Source organism: Aulonocara sp. 'chitande type north' Nkhata Bay, linkage group LG14 (assembly GCF_057382095.1).
Source record: "Aulonocara sp. 'chitande type north' Nkhata Bay isolate Kocher_YH1m ecotype deep benthic linkage group LG14, A_spYH_male_GT1.1, whole genome shotgun sequence".
NCBI classification, from domain to species: domain Eukaryota; kingdom Metazoa; phylum Chordata; class Actinopteri; order Cichliformes; family Cichlidae; genus Aulonocara; species Aulonocara sp. 'chitande type north' Nkhata Bay.
Genome location: NC_141357.1, coordinates 21,385,147 through 21,399,511, shown reverse-complemented (window position 1 = coordinate 21,399,511; position 14,365 = coordinate 21,385,147). Strand labels below are relative to the sequence as shown.

Genomic DNA, 14,365 nt, shown 5'->3' with positions numbered 1-14,365 from the left:
CATCCAAGTGAATGTTTTTGTACGATTTTACCTGCAGAGGATTTTATTAAACAACCCATTAATTCATTAATCTATAGCATCGAACACCAAAAAGAAGTTTTAAGACCATCTTAAAATGCTTTGTCCAAACAGCTGTGCAAAGATGTGCGGTTTCATAGAAAACTGATTATTAAGTACACCAGTTCAGCTCCTCATTAATGCAAATATCTATAGACAACCACATGGCTGCAGCTCAGTGCATTTAGGCATCTTGACAACCATGTTCAAAACGAGCAACAGAATGGAGGAAAAGGTCATTTTAGGTGACCCTGATCAGCCGGTCTTAGGTTTTTCCATACAACCATCTCTAGGATTTACAGAAAATGGTCTGAAAAAGGGAAAATTATCCAGTGAACTGCAGTTTCTCGGGGTGAAAATGTCTTGTTGAAGTCAGGTTGAAGTAGAATGGTCAGACCCTTTTGAACTGATAGGAAGGCATCCTGTGAAATGTGTGTAGTATCCTTTGGAGCATCTCTGAATGCACAACATGTCAAGGCAGATGAGCAACAGCAGCAGAGGACCACACTGGGTGCCACTCCTGTCAGCTAAGAACAGGAAACTGAGGCTATAACAGAAGATTGAAAAACATTGCCTGATCTGATCAGTCGTGCAAGATATATCTTGATACCTGAAGTATTGTTCATTAGGCTTTTTTATTCCATAGTCGTTGAAAGAACAAATAGGTAAGATAAATAATAGAAGATGAGATTTGCTTTTAAATTTACAAATGTGAAACAGACAACTTGCTCTGACGTCGATCTTAATACATTTCTTTTTACATAAGGCACAAAATCTGCCAGCTGTACAAAGTGAACTGCAGAGGATGCAACTCTGGACAGTTGATGACATCGGTCATTTCAGGACTGAGGCTCTAAAATAGGCTAAATCTCCCTTCAGGTGAATTTTGAGGGAAGATCCAGTCTCAGGAAGGAGGGTACCACCTCTAGTTGAATGCCTCATGCTGTTTCTGTAAACATGTTTCCAAGTGAGCACAGATGCAAAAAGTATATTAAAACTAAAAAGAAAATAAATATTGCGAATGAACATCCTGTGTTCTTCCATGTTTTAGTACTGTGACCATGAAGTTGGTCAAAACTGGCTGACGAAAATGTGACAGGCTAGAAAAGCTTGACGGTTACTGTTATTTCCTGCAAGAAAAAAATAATTCACGTCTGTTGTGACACATCAGACACAAAGGGCGGTTTGGGGAAATGAGTGTAGCTGTGATTCAGGTGCAGCACATGAGAGGAAACAGCCACACTCAGGAAAGGCGTTTAAAAAAAAAAAAATAAAACATGTCGTAAAAGAATAACCACAGGTGCAAATAATAAAAGTATCGATGACTGAGTCACACGCAGCACTGAGAGTCGCAGTGTTGTTCACTGTGGCTGTCATTAAATAGCACAGCCAGCAGTACTGTTAATACCCACACCTGTACTTCTCTCGCTATATGAAAATTCTATTCAATTTTATTTATATTGCGCCAAATCACAACAACAGTTGCCTCGAGGCGCTTTATTTATAAGGTAAAGACCCTATAACAATACTGGAAAACAGAGAAAACCAAAACAATCATATTAGCCCGTTAAGCAAGCACTTTGACGAGAGTGAGAAGGAAAAACTCCCTTTTAACAGGAAGGGTATGTATAAAGTAATACAGACTTGTTACACATTTATTTTACTTATGGTAGCAAAGATGATGCAACAGTTCAGAGATAGTTTAGCTTTCACGTCTTTTGATTCTGAAGATAAAGGAGCTGCTTTGTGAATGAGGGTGCGTGTCTGGAGCTTGCAGAAAGGCTGCAGGATTAAGGGGGGAAAGGGGTCCTAATGGCCAGCTGGGAATACTACTATAATCCTACTACAATTCATCAGAGCCTTGTGGCTTACAGCTTCAGAGGCTTCATTCTCATTCCCAATGTTCCCTCTAAAAATATCTCCATATTAAACATCTGCTCAGATTTTTAAAGTCCACCTTGACCTCCATAAATATAATTCTAATGTTTCTTTTTGCACTTAAACTATGTTGCTGTTAAATCATTCTGGCTCTGGCTCAGCTGGAGACAATAAGACTTATTATTTAAATGACAGAGAGGTGAGGTTGCTACCTGACCCCCAACCTCAACAGACTGTAAGACACCAAAAGCAAATCCAGGTGCTATTTGTTGTCTCCTGACCTATGAGCCCAGCCTCAGCAGTGTTTATGTTTGTTGCAAATGAGGGTGGTGTTAACAGAGGAGAGGAAGTTTGATGTCAGGAGAGGAGCAAGAAGAAGTAAACCGAGGCGAGCAAAATGCTCCGGGGATCTGACCTCTTCCTTCTGACCCCGGTGGTCTTGCAGTGTGGGAAAATCTCAAACTCCAGCACGCTCATCTTTGACTCATTCAGGCTCTACTTCTTCTGATTTTAAGCACCATCTAGGTAAAGGTTTAGAGCCACTGTGGCAGAGACAAGGAAGAAATGGGCAGCTCATTAGCCTCAGCCTCAATCCTAACCCTCACTCTACTGTAATTAAGAGATTTGTTGTAATGAATCCAACTAATCCCGATAGCCTTTAATAAACAGAGTTTGTGATGTATGGGCAGCTCAGAGGCTGAAGCTGGTAACCACTGAAGGAGGAAGCTGGATGGTAGCAGATCCAGCAGTTTTGTTGATACTTCGTGGTACTGTGATACCTTGAGCTTTAAACCAAAGAGAAGCACTTGCTACTTTTTGCTATGGCTGAAAGACTACTGAAAACAAAAATAGGCAGTGATGCTGATTTAAATGTAGTTCTTATAAGAAATATTCAGACCATGATTTGTAACACTGACTCTGTGAATGTAATGCAGCTTCTATTTTTAAAAAACACTAATCAACAGAAAATGGGCCATAATGTCAGCGTGAAGAAAAGTACAAGTGTTTGTACAAGTCCCTTTGACGGGACACACCCAAATCGTTTGTTATTTCTATGCCCATTGAAACTTTCTGGTCAAGAGGGACATAAAAGATCTGATTACAGTACTGTACAAAAGTCTTGAGACACTCCTTATTTCTTAACATGTTGCTGGGGAAAGGGAAAACAGATGTAGTGATTTATTGAAACAGTATGTGAGACTGAGCAGACTGGTGTGATTGTCTTCATTATTCAACACAGCCTGAACTCTCTTAGACAGTTTTTTTTTTTTTGTAATTTATATACGTAGTCTTCAGGAGTAGTTCTCCATGCTTCTTAAAGGACATTCAAAGCTCTTCTTTGGATGTTGGCTGTGTTTTGTTCTGTTATCTGTCAAGATGATCCCACACTGTGTCAATAATTTTGAAGTTCAGCTCATCATTCAGCCTACATGCTGACATGCAGCCAGTTCAAAACTCCATTTAGTACTCACACATTTTCACAGTGAGTCCTAATGTTACACCAGCTTTCATACATTCATAATGAACAGAGAAGAGCACAGAGTGAATCGTGAGGTTCACGTATTGATCTGTCTAAAGTACGTCTGAGCTGCTTCACAGATGTGGGTTTGTTTTATGATAACAGTTACTCTAATATAGATCCCGTCTATCAATATAGATACATTTGTATGCATGCATGCAAGTGTTTTTGTCTTAAATAATCTGATGTTTACAATTTTAAAATATTTCATTGTTTCTAATTGTGTTTTTGTGTTTCAGGAGCAGGAAATAAAGTATCTTGTTTCTCTTGTCTAGCTTGTCAAGTGTGCATTCTGTTAAAATGAGAAGAAATGTTTAGTAACTAAGGGAGTCCCTTTGTGACATGATGGAGAGTAGCTACTGGGTCACAAACTGAACTAATAAAATGTTCATTCCTGTGCAGCGTGGGTCTATTTTAACATCAGCAGCTTCTATTGAACGCATCATAAAGGCACCTCAGGAGTGTCAATACTGCTGGCTGAAATCATGAGTCCTGCCCAGACACTGTGAAGTAACAACACTATGAAGTTTGCAGGCAGTGGTGCTGAATAGCGGTGCAACACTGCCCCCTGCTGGATGAAGTGTTTCCATCAGCTCTAGACAAAATATGCAGCTTTGAGCAAAAGAATGGCAGGGCTATAAATACACACGGGGGTAATCAGGGGAATAGGACACAAGAGGGTAAGAAGACAAAACTGAAAGTGTAGCATAATATAATCTAAAATCATGTTACTAGTTTCTTCTTTTTCTTCTTCTTCTTTTTTCAGCTGCTCTCTTTAGGGGTTGCCACAGCAGATGCAACATCCTCTTCTGTCCTTTTCTTTTCCTCCTGCCAAGTAGCTCCATCTTCAACATCCTTTGTCCAATACATCTGGTATCTCTTTTTTCCACATGTCCAAACCGTCTCAGTCTTGCCTCTCTAATTGTCTCCAAATTGTTACACTTGAGCTGTCCCTGCACTCTGTGTGTTGTGGTCACATCTTCAGCTCTGCCACCTCCTTCTCAGCCTCCTGTCTTTTTGTTAGTGCCACCGTCTCCAAATCATGCACCATCTTGTAAACCTTCTCTTTTACTCTTGCTGCTATTTCTCTGTTACAAATTACTTGTGACTCTAGTCTCCACCTGCTCCATCCTGCCTGCACTCTCTTCTTTACCTCTCCTGTGCTCTGTCATTGCTTTGAATGGTTGATACCAGGTATTTAAACTCATCCACCTTCCCTACCTCTACTCTTCTTTGCTTTTACACCTCCCTCCTACAAGTGTATTCAGTCCTGCTTCTACTGACGAGGAAGAGTAAATCATGACCTTACTTCAATGAACAAATAAAATCAGACAAAAATTAATTTTAGATCTTTTCTTTCTTCTTGGGTGCTTTGATTTGTAGCTTCTTTATCTGCAGCTACATCTTAATCCAAATGTCAGACTCTCATCTTCTTTTTCTGAAGTGCCCAGTCTGTATTTTAGTGAGTGATGTCACTGTCTGCTTTACCCTCAATTCTAAGCCTCAACATAGCGATGAAGGCTGTGAACTAATGGAAATAACTGACGTACGCCAAGGGAAAACTTATTAACTCATTGCATCCTTCTCCCTCCCCGAGCGGGAATAGTTAGAAGGACCCATCTGGAGCTTAATATTGTATAGGGGTTTGACAGAGAAATAAGAGAATAGCATTTCATCATGTCTGAGTGTATCTAACAAGGCTTTCTCGAGCTCTGGTCTTGTCGGAGTTTATTCGAGAAAATAAACAGTTCAGCCCCAGATCTCAAGAAACAGAGGGAGCGGCTCATCTGAGTAAACCATGAGATTAATTCACACCCACGATTATTGTTGGGAGGAGAGAGAGATGCTGACTAACATCAACCAGCTCGTAGTGTATCTGTCAGGGTACTTAGAGCGTTTGGTGAACTCATTAGGCAGAGGTACCTAGCATGAATCCAGTGGAAAATGAATATTTTCCAGCCTTTTTCATTTGGGTATTTACTTTAGCAGTTTTCTGCCTTTGGGAATTAAAGCAAAGGACTTGGGCATTATTCATAGAAATGCCATGTGAAAGCACTTTATGCAACTTTACACTAGAGAAACACTACATTTTGACTTCAGTACATTTGGTTTTTACTTTTCAGATTAAGATGTTACATTAAATGCATTAAATTTAAATATACAGTCGTGTGAAAAAAAGTGTTTGCCCCCTCCTGATTTCCTTTTTTTGTATGTTTGTCACCCTTAAATGTATCAGATCATCAAACACATTTAAATATTAGACAAAGACAACACAAGTAAACCCAAAATGTAGTTTCTAAATGAAGTGGTATGTATCGCATCTTTGGAAAGTTATGTTCAATTTCTATAGCCACATCCTGCCACACCTGCCACACCTTTTCTTAAACAAGAAATTGCTTAAATAGGACCTGCCTGACGAAATGAAGTAGACTTCAAGATTCTCAAAAGCCAGACGCCATGCTGTGATTCAAGGAAATTTGCAAACAAATGAGAAACAAAGTAACTGCGATCTCTCAGTCTGAAAGGGTTGTAAAGTCATTTTTAAAGCTGTGAGACTCCAGCAAACCACAGTCAGAGCCTCCCAGGAGTGGCAGGCCGACCAAAATTACACTGAGAGCACAGCAACGACTCATCCAAGAGGTCACAAAAGACCCCAGATCAACATTTGAAGGATTGCATGCCTCACTTGCCTCAGTTATAGTCAGTGTTCATGACTCCACTATGAGAAAGAGACTGGGCAGATTTCCAACGCTGAAGGAAGATAAAGGCTCGTCTCAGTTTTGCTAGAAAACATCTTGATTATCCCTTCAGATGTTTGGGAAAATACTCTGTGGAAGACAAAATTGTAACTTTTTGGAAGGTTTGTGTCCCATTACATCTGGTATAAAACGAACATCATACCAACAGTAAAATATGGTGGTGTCAGTGTGATGTTCTGCAGCTGTTTTGCTGCCTCAGGACCTGGAAGACTTGCTGTGGTAAATGCAACCATAAATTCTGCTGTCTACCAAAACACCCTGATGGAGAGTGTCCAGCTGTCTGTTCCTGACCTCAAACTGAAGCGCACTTGAGTTCTGCAGCAGGACATTGATTCAAAACACACCAGCAAGTTCACCTCTGAATGGCTTATGAAAATCAAAATGAAAACTTTGACTTGTGGCCTAGTCAAAGTCCTGACCTGAATCCAACTGAGAAGCTGTGGCATGACCTTAAAAATGCAGTTAATGCTCGAAAACCCTCTAAAGTGGCAAAGACGAGTGGCCCAAAATGCACAGTGCTGAAAAACACTCACTGCCAGCTATGACAAATGCTTGATTGCAGTTGTTGCTGCTAAGAGTGGCCCAACCAGTCATTAGGTTTAGGGGGCAATCACTTTTTCACGCAGGGCCATGATGGTCTGAATTTTTCCCCCTCTTTATAATAAACATCTTCATTTTCAAACAGCATTTTGTGTTTACTTGTGTTAAGAATACTAAACCCAAAAAACTTTTATTTTGTATTTTTGACCTTCTTGAAACATCTCACAACCTCATACATTTATTTGCAACTATTAATGAGGGAATAGACTGTATATAAAGTAGTTAAAACAGGTTCCAGATTTTCCATTCATTTATAATTATTACTAGCCCTATTATCTTACACTAGATTACATCCACAGCAGAACGAGGGCTTTTAACACATTTATAAGAGTATATTTTTCAAATCATTCTCATGCATTGCTTTTTTTAAATAGCAGTATCAGGGGTAGTTTTACTGTTTTCCATTTGCACTTTGTCTTCAGTGAAGTATTTGAGTTCTTTTCCCTCTTAAAATCAGGCAGGGATGTTATCAGAAAGAGTCTCGCCTTTCCTGTTTGGAGTTAACTGTGCAGCTCCAGCCTAATGCCTGATCCACTTTCATTCATGGCCAGAGACATACTTCAGTCTAGTGTGTTTTCAAAAGTCTAAAAATGTATTAATGTCTCGCGTTAGAGCTGTAGACACTAAAACAAAATGCAATAGAACAGTAGCATAAAGGCTGTTTGAGAATTTGTGGCCTGACATCTGTTAGAAGAATTAACTGTCAGCAGTTTAAAAGCTGAAAGTGCAGAACAGACACAGAGTAAACTGTACCGTTCATTGTGTGCGCCTCACTACACCATGTGCTATTCGGGTTACATTGCCTGGTGTGTTCTTTATTTATTACACAAATACAGCTGTATCGTGTCACGGATGATTCACTTGTCTGTCCAGAATGTCTCAGTAAGGAAATAAAAGCGGCACATGTCAGGCAAACACAGCAGAGTTTTTCCAGTCCGAGTACACCAAGAAGCCGGTGAAGCTGCTGTCTGTCTTGGTGCTGGAGTAAAATCCATTGTACTCTGAGAGAGCCATCTGCACCCACACCTGATCGCCGGGGATGAGGTGAAGCAGGGAGCCGCCTGAAAGAGATGCTGGTTTAGGCCAGTTGCCATAAAACTGAAAATAAGAAGCCACAGCGTGTCCGTTCTTCATCAGGTCGAACTGCAGGCTGGCGCGGTACACCGTGGCGTGGACGGCAAAGTAGTAGACTCCAGGGACTTTGCAGGTGAAGCGTCCCGTCTCTGAGTTGTAGTCGCCTTGTTCATTGATCAGGATGGTGTCAAAGCGGACTGCGTCGCCCACATTCAGGGGCGAGGTTTGGCCCTGAGAGAGTTTGACACTGAAGGCGGATTTAGGAGCCACTGCACACTCGCCCGGCTGCCCCCTTTCCCCCTTTTCTCCAGGGTCACCCCTGTCTCCAGTCAGGCCTCGCATTCCTGTCTCACCTGGAGAGGAGGAGGAGGTGCACAAATATGAGAATCCTGCACCGATTTATCACATGCTCACAAACAAATCCATATAAGTACGTACCTGGGGCCCCTCTCTCCCCTCTCTCCCCCTTTTCCCCAGGAGCAGCATCCCTCCCATCCCTCCCATCTCTCCCTGGCTGACCAGGACTGCCATGAACCCCAGGAGAGCCTGGGATACCAGGGTGGCCAGTACACAGACTGGGGGGGATCTTATTGTCCTCTAACTGGTTGGAAAGATGGACTTGTAGGACGAGGAGGGAGGGGAACAGGGACAAGAGTCTGAGTGAGGTCATTGCAGTCTCAAGGCTGAGAGAAAACGAGAAATGGAAAAAAAACAGATGAACAAGCACAAACAGATCTGTGCACGAGCAACACTGCATTACAGACAATGGGAAATATTGACCTGACTAAACAAAAGAAAACCACAACTCCCACTAAAATAAAACAAAACATTATGAAAATAACAGAGGGAGGAAGAGCGCATGTAATTTCTGGAAACTGCAGCATACATAAACACCAAATGGGTGATTTACACACGATTTATGCCCTTACAGTAAAAATGTATTAGTTTTTTCGTCAGACAGGCTCTGACAGAGACTTACAGAAATATGTCAAGTAGATTCAAACAGTCTCATCCTCTACGGAGTGGAAGCTCTCGTTTAAAACTCAACCTAACTGATTGATTGACAGTTTTATATCAGTCACAAAACTCAAATAACAACAAAACAAATTGTAAACAGAGTAAAAGTAAAAGACATCAGGTTTCCATGAATATCTCTCTAGAACACGTAATTTACATGCTCCAAACTTATTTCACCCTATCTTCTTCAATAACAATATAATGTAATGACCTTGAATATTATAAACAATAATGCAAAACAGAGGCTTTTGTTAAAAAGTATAATATTTGCCACTCACCACCTCACAGTTTGATTTATGGACAACATGTCAGCGTCTTAGATTTAGAGTAAAGATGGTGAGGGCTTCACTGAATTCGTTTCGGGCAGCGCTCCAATCATAAAAATAATCCCTTTGGGATTTGTTGGACCTGATTATCAAACAAACTAAATATCATGTTTGATCAGAAAGTACATTTTTTTTGTTCCCATATGTACGACAGAAAACAAAGTCACAGCTGTATAACAAAATATTAAAACACTTAATTGAGCATGTTTATGTATACGGTGCAAAAAAGCCACATGAGCATGCAGGGTGCAGGGAGGTTAGACCGGACCAGAGGGAAGTCATTTTAACTCTTTGCATTTACATAACAGCCTAGTTTACAGATTTACAGCAACGGTCATTTCTAAACAGGTCGTTTGTATGACACAGGCTGCGATATGATGGGCATCATAGACAATTTCCAGCTCAGGAGGTGGAAAAAAACATCTTCAACTACTCGTTTAGCAAAGATTAGTGAGCTCTACAAATCAAAACATTAATATTCTAAACAGATGTTTCATATAAAAGTTTGTTGACATGCTGAATACCAGCTGGCCTACTCAGAAACAACTTACAGTCACACCTAACACTCAAATTCTCTCTTTCTCTCCCTCTGCTTCCTGCCCGTCCCTGAACACAAGCGGCCTCGGCCCTCAGACGACTCTGTCCAGACACTCAGGTTATCAAAGTGCTAATCTCTGCTAACTACTCTGTATAAAGTGTGGAATGTTTTTAAAATATATATATTTGTCCTGCAGCACTTCAAAGGCTTTATCTTTCTTTTCCTGCCAGGTTTTCTCTCATCCAGGATCCAATCAAAGAAGAAGAGGAGATAAAAAGCTGCACTGTTGGATCCTCTGCCTGAGAGCAGGAGGAGGAGGAAAGCTAACAGCTGTCTGAAAGCAGGTTTAGTAATGAAAACCTGCAGTTTGCGGTGTGTGACAATAATGAGAAAAGTCGGGTCTTGTTGGTCTCCTAATGGGAAGTTACCTTCACAACAGCTGCAGGAACAGAGAGAAGAGGGCAGAAAGAAGGACGAGGGGGGATAAAAGCAGAAAGTCAAGAGAGAGAAACTGTAAAAAAAAAAAAAAAAAAAAAAAAAAAAGGAGGAGGAGGAGGGATACTGAGTTACATGAGTTACATTTCTGCATTCTTGGCAGAAATAGAGAGCAGACATGAGAACAAATACTGGAGAGTCTGAGCAGATGTCTGCAGCCACTCCTCAGTAGCCCTCAGATGATTAGAAACATTTATGGTTTCAATAAAAGCACGAAAAACTCAATCTGCTGTTTATAGGCCACTAATATGTGAACCACAAGGTTCACTGGAGAGGATCGCTCAGTCCTCTGACTTACCATCTTTTCCTTTTTTCATGCAGACACTATCCAAAGCAGCACTGTAATCGCTTTGTTTTTGTACTTTTTTAAATCCAATCAGCATTTTTTTCCATCCAATCCACTTCACTGCTCTGAAGCTCTGATGGAAACTTAAGTTTTGCTACCTGGGTGGTTCAGATGAACATTTCAGAGCAGTTTAATGGTTTTATTGCAGCACCACAGCCATTCGGTAAAAAGTCTGGCACGTTGCCTTCAGGCCAGCTGGAGTTTGATGATGTTATCCACATTTACTGTAACTCAGTATCAGGCTGTTAAAGGCAAAGCTGCCTGCTTTATTATGACTCTCTCGTAGTGGGAAGTACTGTAACTAGGTAGAGACAGTAGACACAAATTCTAGTTATTTAATTTATACTCATTCAGCATGTTGCCATTGTTATTGTCATAGTTTTATTTTTACTGTACTACAGTGTCAGACAGCTCCAGATTCAGTCTGTAATGATTTAAATAAAGCTGAGGCATAAAGAAAACCTCCTTTCTGTGATAATAATCCAGTACTGTAAACACAGCAACATAAAAACTGTGTTATATTCTACTGTGTAGCAGCTGTGTACTTCTTCTTTTGATACTTGAGCATTTTTACTGCGTAATTCTCTCTCATAGTTGTAGCTGCGCAGTACACGACGCAATATGTGGAGAAAAAGAGCTTTTTGCTGTGAAATGAAAGCACTGATAAGCAGCTTTCATTGTTTAATTGTAGGAAAGATTCAAAACTTTACCAGATGATGCGCTGAAGTCTTGAAGTTCTGCTGCTTCTGATGATGATGATGATGACGACGACGGTGTTGTTCGTATATGTGTGACCAGTGAAAGCTGTTCCTCCTGGTCAGAGAGTCCTGCTGGGAAAAACTGAAAGGAAATGGTAATGAAGCCCAATTAGAAACTGCGGTGGGTGGGTGTGTGTGTGTGTGAGAGGAGGAGCCGTGGGTGGAGGAGACATGCAGAGGAAAATATGTGATGTTAGTCCAGCACAAATAAGAGAAAAATGGAGCTGAAAAACAAGTGACAAAACCAGCGTGAGGGGAGTGATGAACGGAGGAGTGTTTAGGATGTTGCATAACAGTGTTGGGGGAAACTCTCCAAGGCAAAACCACAGAAAGTTCAGAGGGGCTGCAGTCAAAAGAAGCAAATGTCCCCAGAATGCATTGCTGCAGCTGAACCTAAGCTGTCCTCAAGCTTCGTTATACAAAAACGCTGCTGCCTACAAAGACAGAGCCTCAAAGAAAGGCAAACACGGACGTGTAATGTGATGCAAGGAAGTCAGATGGGCACGCACACATACACGGATTTTCGTCTCCCTCCTCTGTGATTATCTGCTTCCAAGGTGAAGTAATTTTCTCCATCCAGATAGCATCTTCTAATATCAGGCCTCCACTCAAGCAAGACTCTGACAGTAATCCTCTTTTCCCATGTAATCCTTTGCTGGTAGCGTTTAGTTGATAAGGGAAGAGGTCTTAATATGCTTTTGGCAAAAGGAGGCGGAATTTGAGCTGGTTACTTTTTGCAGCTTCCAGAGGGGTAAAAACAACATGTTTCACGGTTTTCATGCAGCACTGACCCCGAAAGGACTCAGCCTGTGCCAGAACTGGACATGGTAGAGTTTGAGACCACAGCACTCTGAATCTATGTGGAGAAAACAGAGTGAAGCCTTTCAGCAACGTGCAGTTGACTTCCACATCGAGCAAAGTGAATACATAGGTATAAATGGTGTATTTGATCTTTTGCATTTGCAGAGGGATGGTGGTGTCGCTTTGAGGGTCAACATTTTGGTCCATGTGAAATACCTGAAAAACTATTTGATAGAATGCAGTAAAAGTTGCACATACATTCAAAAGTAGTTATATACAGTCTCACATGAACAACAATATATGACATATTACAACTTGTCATTATCCATCCATCCATCCTATTCCGCTTATCCAGGGCCAGGTTACGGGGGCAGCAGCCTAAGCAGAGACACCCAGACCTCTCTCTCCCCACCCACCTATTCCAGCTTGTCTGGGGCAACACCAAACGCGCCTCCGCAAATCCCTACTTTATCCTGGTGGAGGGGTTTGTGTCTCCCAGGGATCCCAGGGGCTATGTTTTCCGGGGGGCTTCTGGTCCCCCGGAAAACTGGTCCTGGGTCAGGTACCAGACAATGAGCGATTCAGAAGACTTGGTGTTCTATGAGTAGAACACCAAGGGAACAGTTCACCCTGCCTGGGATAGGGTTACCAGGGCCTCGCCCCGAAGCCAGGGCCGGGGAGGGTGCCCGAGGATGAGTGTCTGGGGGCCGAGCCTTAGTCCATGGGGCCCAGCCGGGCACAGCACGAAAAGGGGACATAGGCCCAACCTCCTGCAGGCCCACCACCCACAATCGACACTGTGGGGGTCGATTGTGTGCTGAGCAGTGGCCAGGCCCTGGTGGGCCAGTCCCCAGCTACCAAGTCCAAAACCTGTCATGGTTTCTTTAACAAAACCAAAGCCAAAATGTGTAAACAATGTGGAAATATCAAAGACATCAGATTACAACTAAGAGGGTAAATAGCAGGCTATACTGCTCAGACTCGACAGGGCTCATGTTAAATGTTAAAGTCCTTTGGTTTGCAAAACTACAAACCAAAAGACTTTTGGGACAATGTCCTTTGGACAGAGGAGAGAGTAGTGAAGATGTTTAGCCATAATGCACAACCCTTGAGTTGGAGAAAACCAAACACAGCATATCAGCACAAACACCTGATATGTCAAGCAGTTGGTATGAGGTGTTTGGGGTGGAGGGGAGAGAGTTTGGGTTTGAACTCCTCTGTCTGACAGATAAAGCTTGGCTGAAATTAGGTCCTTCACGTGATCCCAGCAGCAAATCTACAAGAATCAGGGTGCTGCAAAGTCCAGAGCTCAACCCAACTGAAATGTTGTGATGGGATCTTAAAAGAGAGCTGTGCTTAAATGAATGTGACAAACCTCAAGAGTGGGCCAAAATTTCTCCACAACTATGTAAGAGACTGATAAAGTCACACAGAAAATGATTACTTCAAGTTATTACTGCCAAATGTGGTTCTACAAGCTATTGAATCACAGGGTGTACTCAGTATTTCTGCTTCTGCATTTTTGCTAAATAAACAATGACGCCATGTAATATGTCATGTGTTATTGGTCATCTGTTCATTATATTGACCACTCAAAGTGCCTTATATAAGTCACATTTAGGCATACATTCATACTTTACCCTATATACTTCAAGCCCCTCATTTAACCCTCATCCACAGCCAATTTAGAATCACCAATTAAACCAACATGTTCATCTGTGGACTGTGGGAGGAACCTCACAGTTGGCAGGCTCAGGGAGGACTCCACTCAGAAAGGCCAGGGTTCAAACCTGCTGTGAGGTCACAGCGTTAACCACTATAACACCGTTCCGCTTTGGAAAGTGTACTTTCTTTAAGCCGTAACACATTTCCCACAAAAACTAGTGCAAATCAACACAGCAGTAACAAAGAAAAGGACGAATGAAAACAAGTAAAAATGGGATTCGTGTAATTCTGTTTATTTATTATTAACGTATCAATATTTTATTGTTTATTATCATGGTGGTTACCTCTTATGTTAGCACAGAGAAAGCACACCCTCCAAAGCATTTTGCTGTAACAAGCACGAGAACAAAAACACATGGGTCTTTATGGGAAGATGGTGAGGAGGGGTGGAGGAAGAGGAGTTTAAGTGGCTCCTGCGGAGCTGCAACTGAAGTTGGGACATGTATTTAATTAGCAGCGCCAGATTCAGCAC

General features: G+C 41.7%; 1 protein-coding gene across 2 annotated transcripts; it reads right to left on the bottom strand.

Annotated features, from left to right (window-relative positions):
- Window positions 1-5,260: 5,260 nt before the first annotated feature.
- On the bottom strand, window positions 5,261-11,595 carry c1qtnf5 (C1q and TNF related 5). 2 transcript variants are annotated; one of them, XM_086261511.1, is made up of 3 exons: window positions 8,867-9,517; window positions 8,326-8,570; window positions 5,261-8,240 (listed from the first exon to the last, which is right to left on the bottom strand). In XM_086261511.1, the coding sequence occupies exons 2-3, from the start codon at window positions 8,555-8,557 to the stop codon at window positions 7,720-7,722; spliced, it is 753 nt and encodes a 250-aa protein (XP_086117637.1). In that variant the 5' UTR covers window positions 8,558-8,570; window positions 8,867-9,517; the 3' UTR covers window positions 5,261-7,719. The 2 variants fall into 2 exon arrangements, with proteins under 2 accessions (XP_086117637.1, XP_086117636.1); XM_086261510.1 differs by lacking the exon at window positions 8,867-9,517 and adding an exon at window positions 11,320-11,595 and having other exon boundaries at window positions 5,263-8,240.
- Window positions 11,596-14,365: the final 2,770 nt, after the last annotated feature.

What these genes read in the sequence shown, in the direction of transcription:
- c1qtnf5 (XM_086261510.1), bottom strand. Translation starts at nt 8,557, where the DNA reads ATGACCTCACTCAGACTCTTGTCCCTGTTCCCCTCCCTCCTCGTCCTA. An exon ending in AGGGGAGAGAGGGGCCCCAG is followed by an intron (nt 8,241 to 8,325) that starts GTACGTACTTAT and finishes CCTCCTCTCCAG; the next exon opens with GTGAGACAGGAATGCGAGGC.